The sequence below is a fragment of the Panthera leo genome, chromosome C1, assembly GCF_018350215.1.
Source record: "Panthera leo isolate Ple1 chromosome C1, P.leo_Ple1_pat1.1, whole genome shotgun sequence".
Classification (NCBI taxonomy): Eukaryota; Metazoa; Chordata; class Mammalia; order Carnivora; family Felidae; genus Panthera; species Panthera leo.
Window position 1 is genome coordinate 38,042,264 of NC_056686.1, and position 18,941 is coordinate 38,061,204.

Consider the following 18,941-nt stretch of genomic DNA (forward strand, 5'->3'; position numbering starts at 1 on the left):
CCCCATTCATGCTCTGTCTCTCTCTGTCTCAAAAATAAATAAACGTTTAAAAAAAAAATTTAAAAAAAAAAGAAACAGTACTGTGTTTCAATTTCTCTATGTCTCTCTCACACACATATATACATATACATACACAAACACATTCAATAAGTAATTAATCTAAATGAATAATCAAAAGCCACAAACTGTTACAGGAAGACAGTCAATGAAAAGTCTATTCTACCACTTAACAATGTAGCCAAAATAATGATATTCCATGATATGACAATTACTGTTTGTATATTTTCTCGACGAAATGATTATGATAATCTCTGACTACACATATAAATAATGTACATATCCTTTTATGTGAAGCCAGGAGAATTACCATTCAGTAATTTTATACTACATACCTTATAATCCTTGGGTCGGTAGCAACCAAGATGAGAATGATCTGTAAAAGGGTGTATCAAACAATTAAACAATAAATATTTCATACTAAAAAGAAAATTTGGTTTCATTTTTGGTTTTTGCAATTCTATTTCTATGATTATAATTTCATACAGCAGTTTTCAGAAATACCTTAAAGTCCATTAACAATGTTATATAAGTAAAGGTGATATAACACAAGTTAAAATCTGTATCAGTTCTTGGGGTATCTGGGTGGCTCCTACAGTTAGGCATCTGACTCGATTTTAGCTTGGGTCATGATCTCACAGTTTGTGGGATCAAGCCCCACATGGGGCTCTGTGCTGGCAGCATGGAGTCTGTTGGGATTCTCACTCCCTCTCTCTTTGCCCTCCCCCCCCCCCTTGTGCATGCTTGTGCTCTCTCTCTCTCAAAATAAATAAACTTTATTTTAAAAATCTGTATCAGTTCTTCAATAATTAAGTGATTTCACAAATACTATTTTCATTAGAGTAGGATATATCAGAATATAGACCGGAATAATTTTTTTGTTGCTAATCCAATTTGCCTATATGAAATGGATAATCTTTAATTGATAAACCAGTTTATGACAAAATATAATTTGAATGTATATATTTGATAGATATTATCAAACTGTATGTGATTCCATGCTTGATTTGAGTGAGTATAATGGAAACAGGACCAGCTTCAGAGTGTGGTAGCTCATGTGGTAGCATAAGTGTATAGACCTTGTTGACAAATAGATCTGCATTATGGTCCAGTCCCCAGCACCTCTTGCATAACTTCAGCCTCATTATTCAACCTTTCTAAGTCTCAGATTCCTCATCTATCTCATCATAATTTGCTTTAAATATTATATTAGAGATCACATGTAAGGCATTAAAATAAATGTTAGCTACTATTATTAACACCATCATCAACATCATTACTGTCAAATTCTAAGTCAACAAGCCTAGCTGCAATTTCTGACTCTACCACTTATCGAACATATTGCCTTGATCAAGTTATAGAATTAATCTGTGTTTCATTCCTCATTTTAAAAGTATGAAGATGGGGCGCCTGGGTGGCTCAGTCGGTTGAGCGTCTGACTTTGGCTCAGGTTGTGATCTCGTGGTCTGTGAGTTCGAGCCCTGCGTCGGGCTCTGTGCTGACAGCTCAGAGCCTGGATCCTGCTTCAGATTCTGTGTCTCCCTCTCTCTCTCTCTGACCCTCCCCCCATTCATGCTCTGTCTCTGTCTCAAAAATAAATAAACGTGAAAAAAAAATTTTTTTTTTAAAGTATTAAGACAATGGCTACTTTGCTTCACAGAGTCATAGTAATGATTAAATTACACAGCTTATAGGGGCGCCTGGGTGGCTCGGTCAGTTAAGCATCTGACTTCGGCTCAGGTCATGATCTCACGGTCCGTGAGTTCGAGCCCCGCGTCGGGCTCTGTGCTGACTGCTCAGAGCCTGGAGCCTGTTTCAGATTCTGTGTCTCCCTCTCTCTCTGCCCCTCCCCTGTTCATGCTCTGTCTCTCACTGTCTCAAAAATAAACGTTAAAAAAAAAATTAAAAAAAAAAATTACACAGCTTATAAAAGTTTCTAGCACAGTATCTGTAACAAAGTGGATTATACAACTATTCTAAATCTCTCCCAGGGTAAGGACCACTATATTACACATGCAGATTTTGGGTTTTTACTCATTACTTAAAGAAGTCAACATTTAACTACTATAATCTCTATATATTGACATTCAAGCACATCATGACCACTACTTCTCATACATTCTAGTCAAAAGCACTCTAACATTCTATATTTTACTTTCCCATGCCATCATATCAAAAAAAAAAAAAAAAAAAGACTATATAGAGACCTAGTCTATATTCAGTCAATTAATCACCTATCTTTTACGGCACAAGATCTTGTTTGTTTTCCAAGTGTCCTGAATCATCATAGAGAATAGCTGAAACATCAATGTCTTTCACACAAGGCCAACTTCACCATGTAATTCAGTAAGACTCAACTTACTTCAAGGGCTTTTCAAAATTACAAATAAAATAAATCCCATCTCAACTCCTCTTCCATAAAGTCTAATAATGTACAGCATGGCCACAGGAGCAGGAGAAATAAAAGAATGATAAGGACATAATGAACCTAATTCTCCACACATGTTAACTTTGAAAATTAAGGTAATAATTTCTGTACTTGGTATATGTTCTTTCTTGCAGCTAATGTAATATGAAAAGTATCAGTGTATTAAAACATTTATAAACTTACCCTAATATGACAGATTTGTATTTTTTTTATTTTTAGAAATCAAGCTGTTACTGAGGTTCCCAATGTTTGCCCTAAATCACTCTTACCAATAATTACTCACTAACTATCTTCTAAAAGCAGGAGATAAAGGACATAAAAAGTCATGGCCCACAGTCCTAAAATGCTTGTACTTTACTTGGGTTAAGTTATACAAAGTTGAATAACAGCATCATATAAGAAGAAGTGAAGTCAGAATGGTACAAGCAATTAATGCAATTAGTAAGTCCTATCAGAGATAAATCTCTAAAAACTAAAGCAATCAGAAAAAAATTCCTAAAGGACGAGAAAGCTAACCTGGACCTTAATGCATGGGCCACACTTAAGAAAAGTATGAAGAAAAATTAAAAGCTAATTCAGATTAGTGTGTGTAATATGATGTGTGTGTGTGATCTTGACCAACTTTGACTTTACTTCTTTAAACCTCTTCATCTGTAAAATAATAGTTTCTAACATTCTTGAGGTTATCTTAACTAACCAATAAAATAGTAGTACTTAAAATAGAGGCCAGCAGAAAACACACATGCAATAAATGTTGACTATTATTTGATTCTCTAATAACCTCATGAAATAGATGTTATGAACTAAATGCTATATCCTCCCAAAATTGATATGTTGAAGCCCTAACCCACAAGGTGATGGTATTTGGAGATGGGACTTTTGGGTAGTCATTAGGATTAGACTGGTCACGAAGGTAGGTCCCTCATGGTAGAAAAAGTACCCTTATAAGAGACACCAGAGAGCTTGCACACATGCATGTGCTTGCTTAAGCAAGCTTTGTGCTTGCTTTATTTATTTATCTGCATGTGCAGAGCTTGCAACTCTGTTATCAGCTAATTCCTTCTATCAACTTAATTCTTGAGCCCCATTCTGATGGTTACTGCCAACATGTGTTCCCTATGAGTCAATCCCTATCTTGGCAACCTGTATACTATCCTACGTTGAAGGGTACTATCATCTTCCTTTTTCCTAATTTCAAGGAATTGAACTCCATTCTGGTAGTTAGTGCTACTCTATTGCAAAACATTCCTGTTGACAAATATGTGTACCTATGAACCTTCAAAGAGCATGCCCCTGGAGTCCTTTATCAGCAATTACCCTACTGCTATCCCAGTGCCCACACAATACCCTAAGGTTGGCTTCTGCTCTCCTGTGAATCTTCATGGAGCACACAGCCATGCATTTGCTATATGCCAGTCTCTATTACTGGAAGCAAAGCTAAGAAGTCCAGCTTTATAAAATAAAACCAGCATTTAATATCCCTCAGGGGATCCAACCTTCTAAAAAGGAAAGACACATAACATGTGTTTTCTGTCTCTGGTTCACTTGTGATACATTGACCGGAAACTGTTTACTCTGACCTCTGATGTTCTCATCTTTCTTATTACTAATTTTGTCTGAAGTCTCAGTAGCAAAAGTCTCAGACTTTCCCCCTCACTATTTTTTTCTTGTCTGAAGTTTAGCAAACAGCAAACTTATCAGTGATTGGAAGGGTGATGGTCATCAAAAAAGATAAATAAATACCTAATAATCACATGAAGAAAACATTAAATGCCATTAGTTAAATATAAATTACAATTGCAGTGAGACAAAGGGAATAACAAGTGTTGTCAAAGATGTGGAGAAATTGGACCATCATACACTGCCGGTGGGAATGGAAAATGATACAGTCATGTTGGAAAACAGTTGGCCATTTCTTTAAAAGTTAAACATAAATTTACCAGATGAACTGGCAATTCCATTCCTAGGTATCTATTCCAAAGAAATAGAACAATGTATCTATGCAAAGACTTCAATACAAACGTTCAAAATAGCATCCTCCATAATAGCCAAAAAGTGGAAACAATCCAGGGACTCAGGTTGGGAATATACATTTACTGCCAATGGGTATGAGAAAACTCTTTTGGATGATTAAAATATTCTAAAAATGGATTGTGGAGATTTTACAATGGTGCAAATTCAAACTCCTTCAGTTTTGTGCTCAAAACAGCTGAATTTTATGATATATAAGTTATAGCTTACTAAAGCTGTTAAAGATATTTAATAAATAATAGAGAGATGAAGAAACTAAAAAAGGAGTTCCCAAAAATGACACAGTTCAGATGCCCACTGGTCTATGAGAGGAGGAGGCACACATGTAATTAAAGACAAAACAAAATATTTTGTTAATAAGTATAAACATGATGATGATATGCTATTTTACTCAGAACAGTAAAATGTTACCATTTATTGCTATCTATTCAAATTATGACATATTAGGATTTGGAATGTAATTTCCAATTTATTTTACAAACAAAAACCATCAAACATAGGGATTAGTGAAAGCTCATAAAGGATTACAATTTTAGGTAGAAATGAAACTCAGAAAAGAATCTTCAAATGAAGGTAATAAGAGAAGTCTCCTCCAAGGAGGAGACAGAATCTAATGTCTTTTCAAATTCCAAGCAAATAAAAAAGGGACCAGGATGATGCCTTCAATTTCCTTTTCAAAGACATCAATGATTGGATAAAGCTTAGAAACATTCTTGCAGCATAAGACATGTTGCATCTCTTCAAAGGGACTGCACAAATTACAATTAGAATGATCCACTATGGAAATGCCAAAGAAAGAAAAAATGTGCTTGAAAAATGTATCTTAAAAACAAAACAAAACACCTGAGTGGAAGTAGAGAAAGTAGTAGGAAGGTGGGAGGAAGGAAGTTGTGGTGAGAAGCCCTGGACCCCAGACTGACCAGGGCTGTTCTGGAACTCTTTAATAAGCCACTTAACCTGTCCAGGCCTCTCTGTCATTTTTCTTGATCAAATATAGTTAAATTCATCCTCATGCAATTATTATGATGACTAAAATAGTCAATGGTGGTGAAATGGTATCCTATAAAAACTTAAAAATTTTTAGGCAAGATAATTTGGCAAGAAAATGTTTAAGAATTTCCATTAAAGTAATACTAGTCATTAGTGAAAATTCACTCTTTCTTAAGAGACTCTATCATAAGAAATTCCCACATGTGTTTAAATAGTGGATGAGACCCCAAAACACAACCACTCAATTGTCAGAAAGGGGGAAAAAAAGGCAGTCAAAAGAATAGGGACTTTAAAGCAGAGAAATGAAACGGAAAAACCCTTTCTTTAAAAGACAAGTAATAAATGTACAAAGAATAGAATTTTTAAAAATCACTGTTTGCCAAACTTTCCAGTAATAAATTATTTCAAGCAAGAATCATCAGTATATGCTACAGGGGTCAAAGTTAAGGAGTAACAGGATATAATAGTCTCAGAGTATCTCCCCATTAATCACAAAGAGAAGAAATAGCACCTTTGTGACAGAGAAATCTAGCAGACCCCATCTTAATTAAGTGAGCAAATTAATATCACCAGTAACAAAGCAATGTGACATACTTCCTGGCATGTTGCACGCATTGCTTCTGTTGTATTCTCGGGGGAATGAATAACCTAAATCTAATCATGAGGAAAAATCAAACAAACCCAAATTGAGAGACATTCTATCAAATAACTGTCCTGAACTCTTCAAAATTATCAATGTCAAACACAAAGAAAGATTAAAGAACTGATCCATTTTAAAGACAACTAAAGACACACGGCAACATAAGGCCATGCGTGATGTGGAATTTCTTTTGCTATAAAGATATAGCATAAGCGGCCAAATGTGATTTAGGTTTATAGATTAGCCTATTATTATTATTATTATTATTATTATTATTATATCACTGTTAATTTTCTGTTTTTAATAATTACATCACATAAGATAATATCTGTATTAGTCTCCTCGGGCTGCCATAACAAAATGCCACAGACCAAAGGGATTACACAACAGACATCTATCTCTCAGTTCTGGAGGCTGGAAGTCTGAAATCCAGGTGCCAGTGCAGTCAGGTTCCAGGAAGAGCTCTGGCTCTGGCTTGAAGGTAGCCATCTACCTATCGCCTGTGTCCTCACAAGGCAGAGAGAAAAAGCAAGATCTCTGGTTTCTCTTCTTATAAGGGCATTGATCCTATCATGAGAGCCCCAACCTCCTAACCTTATCTAAATGTAATTACCTTCCAAAGGCCCCATCTCCAAATACCAGCACATTTAGGGTTAGAGTTTCAGCATAAAAATCTTGGAGGGACACAATTCTGTCCATAGCAATGTACTTGTCAAAAGAAAGTTAATACACAAACATACATACAGATATAGAGGCAGGAAGGTGAAGGAGATAGAGAGGAAGAGGGAAAGCAAATATTAGCATTTGAGGATTCTGAAAAGTATAATGGGGATCCTTTATACTATTTCAACTTTTCTTTAAGTCTGAAATTATGTCTAAATAGAAAGTTAAAAGAAAAAATGTGGACCTCACTAATGACCTCTCTGATTGTACTTCACATAGGTAGCTGGCTGCGTCGATCAAAAGTTACTGAAACTTTAACAGTTCTGCTGGCAAATATATTATAATTGTCAAGAGACATCAGACGCTTCAGTGCATTCTAAAAACATCTTCCAAAGAAACATCTACATTGGAGTTATTTTCGATTTTCTTAAACCTTATTTTCCATGGCCATAAATTTCTTCCAAGAGGGGAAACAAAGTATAACATCTGTTCCTAATTTCATATAATCTGCTACCATGGTAATAAAAGACTTATTGATTACCACATCTATCTCCCTGTTAACGCTAAAAAAGCTAATTAATGAGCACAAATTCTGCATGTTCTCAGAGAAGAATGTTTCATTTCAACATTAAAAAGAGAAAAAGAGAGAGAGAGATTATACACTACAGTTTAGAAACAGAAAGAGATGGGAGCTCACTATAAGTTATGATTGTGGTTTTTTTTCACTCTGTCTCATTTTTCTTTTTCTATGCCTTTCTCAGTGTGTACTGAATTCATTTAAAGGCTGCTGGGGAATGTTGCTGACCGACTAGTCAATGACTATAGATATGACACTCAAATATCCCTAATTATAAAATACTATTTAATCTTCTTCCTAAAAGTCATCTTCCTTATCACATTGAACTTAAGTAGTAATTTACCTAACCCTTAGAACCAGGCCCTACAAAAAAGATTCTTATAAATTAAGCATAAAAGACATTATCTCTTCATAAATATAATAATAAATAATTATTATATTGACAGCTGAAATTTACTAAGGCCTGTGTGCTAGGGCATTTTACATGGTCACATTTACTGTGTTATCTTCAGTCTTTTTTTTTTTTTTTAATGTTTTTATTTATTTATTTTTGGGAGAGACAGAGAGACACAGCATGAGCCAGGGAGGGGCAGAGAGAAAGGGAGACACAGATTCTGAAGCAGGCTCCAGGCTCTGAGCTGTCAGCACGGAGCCCAATGCAGGGCTCAAACCCACAAACCGTGAGATCATGACCTGAGCCAAAGTCAGATGCTTAACTGACTGAGCCACCCAGGCGTCCCTCTTCATTCTTTAATATACTGATTATCAAAGTAGTTAAAATGATTTGTTCAAGAATGCCCAATCTATAAATAAGTGACAGAGCAAGTAGTCAAATATATGTGTAATTTTATGTCTAAAACCCATAACCTTGAACTTTTTACTATGGTGCTTCCCAAATCTTTTCTACAAACTAAGGGGTATATGTTAAGGTAGGAAAATAGTTCCATAGTCAAATAATTTTAGAAATTGTTGAGCAAAACAAAATCAAGTTGTTTTTTTTTTTCCACTAAAAGGTATTAGTCTTTAATATGCTACTCTGTAGTTTATAGCAGCACAAAAATTCTATTATTTTTAAAGTACCTATATGGGTGTCCCACAAGTTGTAAAAAAAAAGTAGCATATGCCTTACTACCTAATAATACAGCAGAGATTCTATTTTAGTTCACTGATGTCAAGTTAAAGGCTTGACTGTAGCCAAGGCAAGTAAAGCAATGAAGAGAAATAACTTTTAGCTCACCATTGTGCATCCTGGACCATCCATCTCTTTCACAGTCTCTGCCGGAAGAACCAAATAAAGCATCAGCCCTGGGACTTGGAGGGTCAACCTAGAAGAAGAAGGATTTAATAAAGTCAAAAAGAACTTAAGTGTTCTTCCAGTCTCATGGTACCAGAAAATCAACTCAAGTACATAGACTATTAGTCATCAGGTTAATGTGATAGTGCCTATTATGGTTCAGGCATATCCCAAAGCCAGAGCTTAGTTGAGTATTTTGCTGTTCATGTTTAAATAAAATTGAAATTAAACTTCAGAAATCTCTAATTATATATTGAGTCTACTTTCAAATGAACAGATTTATAGTTAAACTGTCCACTACCCCATCGTGTAGGTGGCTTTCCATTACAAAGTTACAAAAAGAGGAATCTATTTTGCCACATTTAAAAATTTGCCACATTTACTACTAATATAGATGTTGAATCCAAACAGTGTCATTATTTGGCTGTGTTCAGAGCCCAGCATGCGGAGTGCTTCACAGCCTACAGTTAATAACAGTTGGGGCGCCTGGGTGGCTCAGTCGGTTGAGCGTCTGACTTCGGCTCAGGTCATGATCTCACAGTCCATGGGTTCGAGCCCCGCGTCGGGCTCTGTGCTGACCACTCAGAGCCTGGAGCCTGTTTCAGATTCTGTGTCTCCCTCTCTCTCTGCCCCTCCCCCACTTGCACTCTGTCTCTCTCTGTCTCAAAAATAAATAAACATTAAAAAAAAAAATAACAGTTAAGCATGTTTTCTAATGAAGAATAAAAAAGTCAGAGTGATGTAAATAATAAAAAAGATAGCTCTATTCATCAAAATTAAAAACTTAGTACATTAAAAGGATGATATTAAGAGAGTGAAAAGCAATCCTTGGAATAAAAATAACTTGCAAATAATTATCTATTAAGGCATTAATATCCAAAATATATGAAGAAACTTCTACAACTTAAAAAAAACCCCTCAGTTGATGGGGGGTGGGAGGGAGGGCAGGGTGGGTGATGGGTATTGAGGAGGGCACCTTTTGGGATGAGCACTGGGTGTTGTATGGAAACCAATTTGACAGTAAATTTCATATATTAAAAAAAATAAAAATAAAAAAAAAATAAAAAAAAAACAAAACAAACCCTCAACTAAAAAGTGAGCAGAGAACTTAAATACACATTTCTCCAAAAGATATACAAATGACCAATAAACACAAGAAAAAATGTTCGATATCACTAATCATTAGGGAAATGCAAATCAAAATCATAGTGAAAGATACTACTTCATGATATAAACGTACTAAACACCACTGAGTTATACTTGAGTTTTAACTATGGTGCTTCCCAAATCTTTTCCACAAACTAAGGAGTATATGTTAAGATAGGAATACAGTTTCACTTAATCACTTAAAAATGATTAAAATAGTAAATTTTATATTGTGTATATTTTACCATAATTTAAAAAAAATAAATTTTTAAAAAGGAGAGTGAAAAGACAAATATTTATAAATTATATAAGTATCTAGAATCCTAATATATAAAGAAAATTTACAATTCAACAAAAAGAAAAACAACCCAATTAAAAATGGACAAAGGACCTGAATGAATGTTTCTCCAAAGGAAACACAGAAATGCCTAACAAGCACATGAAAAGATGCTCAAGATCATTACTTATCAGGAAATGCAAATCAAAACCACAATGAGAAAAAAAAAACCCACAATGAGAGACCACTCCACACCCCCTAGGATATCTATAATAAAAAGAAAACAAAACAAAATAATAAGTGTTAGTGAGAAGGTGGATAAAGTAAAGCCTGAAACACTGCTGGGAACAATGTAAAATGGGACTGCCACTGTGGAAAACAGTTTGACAATTTCTCAACAAGTTAGAAACATGCATAGCACATACCATGTGACCCAGCAATTCCACTCCTAGGTATTAAAACAATAGGCACTAAAACAAGTACTCAAATTGAAACTTGTGTATTAACATGCATAGAAGCACTACGCACATAACCCAAAGGTGAAAAAAGCCCATCCATCAACAGATGACCGGATAAACAAAATGCGGTATATGTCCATACGATGAAATATTAGTCGACCAAAAAAGGATCAAGTACTGATACATGCTATACCATGAATGAAAGAAAACACTGTGCTAAATGGAAAAAGCCAGACAGAAAAGTCTACACTTTGTAGGATTCCACTTAGGTGAAATGACAGAAGAGGAAAATCCACTTCCTGATAGAAAGTAGATTAATGGCTGCCAGGGGCTGAGGAAAGGGAGAAATGGTGAGTGAATACTTAATGAGTACAGGGTTTCTGTTTGGGATGATGAAAAAGTTCTGGAACTAGATAGTAGTGACAGTTGCACAATATGAATGCATTTAATGCCACTGAATTATATACTTTAAAATGGTTGAAATGGTAAATTTTATGTTACAAGTATTTGACCACAACAGAAAAAAAAAATCCTATTCTGTATAAATGAAAAAGAAAATAATTCCATTTAACTTTTCTGGAATGGTTGTGCCAAGTTAGTTTGGGAGCGTGTTAGTTGCTTTCTTGAAACTGCCCCTTACTCTTTATGACTATTTTTCACACAATGTATGTAAAACTAGAATGTCTTTCCTAAAAGTATTAACTTTTTACATGTGCATGTATGAAATTAAAATGTTATCAATTTGTTAAATGCTTTTATTTATTTATTTTAATGTTTTATTTATCTTTGAGAGAGAGAGACAGAGACAGAGTGTGAGCAGGGGAGGGGCAGAGAGAGAGGGAGACACAGAATCCGAAGCAGGCTCCAGGCTCTGAGCTGTCAGCACGTGGGACTCGAATCCATGAACTGTAAGATCATGACGTGAACTGAAGTCAGACGCTTAACTGACTGAGCCACCCTGGCACCCCTGTTAAGTGCTTTTAAAATCATAAATGGTTATGGGGGAAAAGAGACATCTCTATGCAAACACAATTGGAAAACTCCAGTTTCCTATATAATAATGTAAGCAATTTTCTAACTGTAGGCGTAGAAGCATGCATTTTTTTTTCCTGTCTATTGAAAAGCTGCAAGGGAAATCTCTTAAATAAAAACATTAAAGTTTATACCAAGCAGGATTAGGATTATTCCATTTTGAACACTGATGTGAAAAACAATAATTTAATAAGCATTTTAAGAGCAGTTATTTCCCTAAACAATTTTGTTTTGTGGCTAACTTCCAATAAATATTACTGGTTATCTTTGTACATAGGCATTTTAATTAAAATGCTACTATTCCCTCAGATTAGAATTTTTTTTTAATTTTTTTTAACGTTTATTTATTTTTGAGACAGAGAGAGACAGAGCATGAATGGGGGAGGGTCAGAGAGAGAGGGAGACACAGAATCTGAAATAGGTTCCAGGCTCTGAGCAGTCAGCACAGAGCCCAACACAGGGCTCAAACTCACGGACAGCGAGATTGTGACCTGAGCCGAAGTCGGCCACTTCACCGACTGAGCCACCCAGGCGCCCCTCCTTCAGATTAGAATTTAATATATCCTTTTCAAAATAATTTACAACTGTAAGCAGTCATAAAATTAAAGGTTTTCTAAACTGCCATCAAACAAGCAAATAAATCTTATCGGGATATTGTTCAAAAAATAACAAAAAATGTGACCAGAACCTATAAACAAATTCTATAGAAATAAGACAAGTGTAATCACAATCATCTCAATAAAATATTTGCATTTATAAGTAACCATTGTAAAATTAAAAAAATCTGTTACATTGGGGCGCCTGGGTAGCTCAGTTGGTTGAGCGTCCGACTTCGGCTCAGGTCATAATCTCACGGTTCGTGGGTTCGAGCCCCGCATCAGGCTCTGTGCTGACAGCTCAGAGCCTGGAGCCTGCTTAGGATTCTGTGTCTCCCTCTCTCTCTCTGTCCCTACCCTGCTCATGCTCTGTCTCTGTCTCAAAAATAAATATAAACATTAAAAAAAATTTTTTTAATCTGTTACATTAGTTTAAAAGAATAAAGGATTCATAGTCAAAATATAAAAATGGAATGAAATGTTGCTTAAATGTAATTCACTTAATTTTTTTTTAGATGCCACACAAAAAAACTAACCTTTCAGGTGGTGTACTTTTAAAAAACCCATTAGACCATCAAAGGAGCATATTTACATGTTTACATTTATATTTACATATTAGAATTTTAAAAAAATGAATTAAAGTCAGAAATAACTTTAGGCACACTGAGGTGGCTCAGACAGTTAAGCATCCAACTCTTGATTTTGGCTCAGGTCATGACTTCACGATTCTTGAGTCCGAGCCCTGTATCAGACTCTTGTGCTGACAGCGCAGAGACTGCGTGGGATTCTCCCTCTCCTCCCCCTCACTCTCCCTCTCTGCCCCTTCCCTGTTCGTGCTCTTTCTCTCCCTCTCTCAAAAATTAATAAATAAACATTTTTAAAGAAAAGAGATAACTTTATATATAATCCCAAAAGGCATTTTGCTTCTACAGGCACTTAAACCTTAATGTTCATTACTATTATTAGATATATTTATGAGTAATTTTTATTAATTTGTAGGTCTTTGTTAAAGAAACACTCTTAAGATAAAAATTCTTTGCAAAAATTCAAGAAACTATGAGAATTCTAAGAAGGTCCTTTATTACATATTCTGAAATATTACAGACTCTTAAAATTAGCCAAAGTCTACTTAACTATCACATGAACACAAGTTCTAAGTTTAAACCATATCAAATGGCTTCTGTGTGGAAAGATTAGAACTATACAACCCTAAGTTAACTCTCTTCACTTTCAAAGGCCTTCCCATCCTCATCAAATAATGATTTGCTTCAAAGATCCATTATATAAGGTTTATCCAAGGGACATAATATCAAAGGGAACTTACTTGCCATTATAATTTTCAAAAAGGCTAGAAAAAGGGAGTCTTCTTTTTTCATAAAGGAAAGTTGGTCCTCTTTTAACACCCTCCTCTGCCATTTTAGTCCTAATGTCAATTATATCTAAGTTCAATTTGTAGAGTTATTACACTGTCCAGTGTATAAGAAGAAAGGAAATGGGTACTTAAAAGACTTAACATGGCATTCATAATGGAACTTGATCTCTGTCAGGTTTAAAGACTGACAAAAGAATGTTCTTTTACTCTAAGCTAATTTTCCATTTTAGATTGCTAGGCTAACAGTTCAGGAAAAAAAAATTATTAATAGAAGGTAGAAGTGAAAGAAGTTTCAAGAATAATATTTTAGTGAAAGAATAGATTAGATCAGTTTCCAATGGAAATGTTTAAGAGAACACATACATGTCTAATCACAAATGGAGGTTTATCTGTTTCTTTTTTGAATTCATAGGGTCCCAGATTTAAATGGGCCAGCCGCCGCCTGGTGTCTTCAGATAGCTCACACATGCGTCTTTTTGTGTAGGGAGATGGAGAGTGTGATTTTGAAGAAATTGTAGGCTGTTCGTAGTTTTTTGCATTCATGCAATATTTATTTCTCTCAGGTGACTTGGATTTTTTCTTCTGTGATCTTGATGTTCTGCTTTGCAGTCTGCCGTGTGATTTTTCAACTGGAGCCGTATGGTAAATAAATTTATCCTAAACATACAAAATAAAAGTTAACTTAGGCAGAAGACATATGTAGAAATATATGTAGATATATCTATCTATATATAAACTACAGGTAGGAAAAAAATTTTTAAATTAATTTAAAGCACATAAAATCTATCAAAGCCAACTAGATTAGTCTTTCCTATCTATCCTAGATAACTCTTTGTCTAGTAGTTAATAAAGTATATGGTATTAAGTCTAACAAGTCCAATATTTAATCATTTGAAAAATCTAAGAAACAAGGTCAGAAAAATTAGTTTTCAGTATATTAAAAAATGAATGTAAACATTGGTTTATCATTTATAATTAAAAGTATCCAAGTAACTGACTATATAGTTTAAGAGGACTCTCTTTAGTAATGTTACAAATACGCATGGCTAATTAGTTGCTTATGACATCTTTATGGAGAAAACATAAAATAAGTTTCACTTATACTGCTATGATTATATACATACATATAATGTAAACATCTGAAAAAGAGCTTTATACATGTTTTCATGAAATGTATTGTTTGGATTATACAAGATGATTAGTATTTTAAGATCTCTTTCAAACCAAAACTTTACAATTTAATGACCAATAGTCATTCCATCTTAATTCTGATTCCATATTTTTATAAATGTAAGAAGACATGAAAGACACATATAAATGTTAATGACTAGTATTCTGCTAGTAAAATTGGTTAGCAGTCTAAGTTTTTAAAAACAAATGTTATATTTCCAAACTTTTTTTGTGTTATTAGGATAACGTTTCATTTAGTCCCTGCCTTATAAGTGCCTTAAAATTTGGATTACTAGTAAATAACATAAGACCTCTTGACTCATCATCTAGAATTATAAGATTTCCAATATTAGAGAAAATGGACAGTGAGAGAATCTTTGTATTTCTAACTTTAATCATTTTAAAAAACTATCAATCCTACCTCCCTCTCTACTTTCTCAACCCCTCCCTTCCCTGCTCATTAAGGGTATTTATTCTAATAAAATACAAATGTGACATAGAAGGGAAGAGTCAAATATTTTTAAAAAGTAAACAGGAAAAAAATGTATTTTTCCAGTTGGAAAAATAAGCCCATGGGTTTCATACAAACCAGCACCATCCGATTATTTCTTCATCTTCCTTCTGCAGCTATTAACATGCTCCCACCTTCTCCCACCTTGTTCAATGACTTCAACAAGTCATTCAGAATTTTTCCACCTTATCACATTTCATCCATCTCTATGACATCACACTGATGCACAGAAGCAGGAATGTTAGCACAGGCAAGGACCTTTGAGGTTTAGTAAAATGTTCAAGTAGTGAAGATTTCCAAGACCTTGGACTCAGACTCTGTTTCTCAGCTTTAATTACTTTTACTCACCTCATCTTAGATTTCATCATTGTGCAGATCCACTGCATTCCAAACTCTGAAATCCCTTGCTGACCAAAACTACTTTTCCTCGTGGTACTTCTTTTATTCTCGCTGAATCTGCTACTTGCCCTCATCACCTCCTCACTCCCTGGACTCTTTTCTTCAAATCTTCACACATTTTTAATATCTCTTACCTCCAGACACAGATGAACCATAATCATCTCTTTCAACAGTGCTATAAAGTTGCTTTGATTATACCAAATCTAAAATAACTAGCCTCATCTTTCTTGGTTACAGTTTTCGAATGTTGAATACTAGCAGAGGAAGTTATAAACTAAGATATATCTAGTACAGATACTTGCTGTCTAACTCTATCCAAACCTTAATGCATCCTGTTCCTTCCCAGTAGAGCTGAAAATAGTGGTTGTTATATGCTGTTAACACAGTGGGTCCCTCTGACCAACAGGGTAATAGCATGTGACATAAGGAGAGTCTTGAAAAGTGCTAAAGTCTTTTACTCCTTTTTGACAACCATCCTGCCTCCATGTGAATGAGCCAAAATTAGGCTACTAGAAGACGAAAGTATTGTGGCCACCATTCCGGCGAAAATCAAGCTAATTACCAGGAATATGAAGTCCTTCCCAGACCAGAAACTCAGCCAACTGCCAGACAGAGTGAAGCTATCCTAGATCAGTCAGCCCCAGCCTTGCCAGTTCAAACCAAAAGAACCACTCAACCAATACACAGAACTGTGAGAAACATTTTATTTTAAGCCACCAAGTTAGCGTTGCTTTTTACACAGCAAAACCTACCTGATATAGCAGACTAACACACATATTAATAAAACTACTACTGACATTTAACTAATTCATAATAAAGTCTACCTTTAGTAAGTAAAAAGTGTAAGTAGAAAACTAGTTTTATTTCAGAAATTCACAATAATATGCTTAATTTTTTCAATCCATTCAACTGGTGACAAAACATCAATTTGAAAATAATGTGCCAAAAGGAATAGAGATCATTACAAGTATTTGTAAACTTAAATAATTTTATAGTTTCTTTCACTCATTCTCTCTTAAAAACCAAAATGGTTTGTCTTATTCTTATGTTTGAACCTGAAAATGCTGCTTTACAGCCATTAAAATTTTAACTTTAACCAATATTCAGTTTTTTAAAAGTAGATTTATCACATTTTCAAATAAGGGCAAGTAAGATTAAAATTCTGGCTGATAACATTCAAAATTTTAATGTGTAAGTATAGACTCTGTTGTGCCTACCAGACAATGTTTTCTATCTTGTATTTTATCTATTGTCTTCCCTCCCAATTATCTTTAAAAAAAACTTCAGTAGCAGTCACCAAATTAATTAGTTATATGTTATGTGCCAGACACACTGCATATATTCTCTAATTTAATATTTAAGGCAGCCTAATGAGGAACTTGAACCCAGATCTGATTCTGAGGCATATTTTCTTAAACAATGTCTGACACTGAAGCCTATCCTATTATATCTGTTCAATAAATAACAAATGACAAACACTGAAATAGCAAGTTAAAAAAATAGCAAGTTAAAAAATGGCAAGTTAAAAAACTTCACGGAGGAAAACGTTAATTCCTAAGTCTGATGAAAGTCCTAATGGGGGGATAATTTTACATTTAGAAAGGACTCTTCACCAAGCTGTGCACTTAGAACGTGTGTACCTTTCTGAGCATATGCTCTACTTCATACTTTTCTACCCACCCACCAGAAGGGCAGACCCCGATGAGGAGAGAAAAAATTTGTCTGAGTCCGGGTAAAACATTTTTAACAATTTACAAAAATGCACAGTACATATCTCAAAACAAGTCAGTAACGTCTCTGCATCTGGCAAGCAGAGGTTGTTAGATCTCTACTAGCTGCATTTCAGCTTGCATTTCAAAGACAAATAACTATAGCCATACTATGTATCTTGTCAAACAACGTAAGAATGATCCCCTTAATAATTTCATATAAACCATGCTTTACCTTCTTAGCTTACGTCACAGTTATCATCCTTAGCAAATTTACTCTAAAACTGAGAGTACAGTAAATTAACACTCCGCTCTTGCCACCATGGGTCCAGTCCTGCCTCGTTTGGATCCTCAGGGCTTTATATGCTCCTGGCTCCTCATCCATCACAGGCTGTTCATTGTTACCTAATCATAATGCAACTGCATATGAGTGATGCCTAGACATTATTAGATAATTTGTGGACAAGGCAGTAAGATGATCTCGGGGACTCACTGAAAAGTTAGACTGGAATGAAATACCAGGTCCATATAACTTAGTTGACTAAAGGCAGTTTTTACAAATATACAAGGTACTTAGGTTGAAGTGTCCAAGCTTCCCTTAGTCTGATACCATCAGTGTGGCCACCAAACTGAGCAAGAATCATTTAAGGAATGGGAGAGACTCAGGAAACCATACTTACTAAACACCAATATGCCCGCATGAAAACCTCCGGTCACATTTGCTAAAAAGAATCCTCTGAACTTTTTGCATCATCTGTAACTCCTATAAGATTTATAGAAGCCTCCCATCTAGCTCTCTGTAAGGCTTCTTGATCTCAACATCTTTCTGGCAGACTGATTTCTTTGCATTAAAAAAAAAAAAAAAGGCCCATGGCATTACAAATAATAATTGCATCGTGGCACCGCCTATCATGTGTACCAAACTCTTCACTCTCACATTTAAGATGCAAATGAACTGCTAAATACCTTTGATAATTGTTTTGCTTACACTCCAGATTGACCCAAAAAAATGAAATGAGCTATGGTCAAAATAAAAGCATAATTCTCTCCAAATGCCCATAACTATCTCAACAAATAAGTTAAACCATTAAATAATTTAAATAAATGATTTGAAGGGCGCCTGGGTGACTCAGTGGGTTAAGTGTCCGACTTCGGCTCAGGTCATGATCTCACGGTTTGTGAGTTCGAGCCCCGCGTCAGGCTCTGTGCTGACAGCTTGGCGGAGCCCAGAGCCTGCTTTGTATTCTGTGTCTCTCTCTCTCTCTCTGGCCCTCCCCTGCTCACACTTTGTCTCTCTCTGTCTCTCAAAAGAAATGAATAAACGTTTAAAAAAAAATTTTATAAATAAATAAATAAATAAATAAATAAATAAAAGATTTGAACCTGAGTGCGGCACTTCCTCGAGCTTATCAGACATTCAGTTATCACTGAGGTCGTAGAAAATTCCAGCTTTGGAGCAATTCCCTGAGTAAAAAAATAATAATAATAAAAGGTATTATTAATTATTTCAATTTCTGAAAAAATAGAACTATTAGTGATAAAACCATGACCTGAAGTAACAAACACTTATCAAGACTTAGCCGCTTCATTT

The 18,941-nt window shown here is 34.9% G+C and overlaps 1 protein-coding gene across 4 annotated transcripts in view; it reads right to left on the reverse strand.

Annotated features, from left to right (window-relative positions):
* The window catches only part of SPATA6 (spermatogenesis associated 6), a 147,448-nt gene that overhangs the window by 67,643 nt on the left and 60,864 nt on the right, over positions 1-18,941 (reverse strand). For all 4 annotated transcript variants that reach the window (XM_042951549.1, XM_042951546.1, XM_042951548.1 and 1 more), the window contains exons 6-9: positions 18,734-18,814; positions 13,925-14,218; positions 8,624-8,711; positions 393-433 (exon numbers count right to left, since the gene is read on the reverse strand). In XM_042951549.1, coding sequence (XP_042807483.1) covers positions 393-433; positions 8,624-8,711; positions 13,925-14,218; positions 18,734-18,814 — 504 coding nt within the window. The remainder of the gene's footprint in view (positions 1-392; positions 434-8,623; positions 8,712-13,924; positions 14,219-18,733; positions 18,815-18,941) is intronic.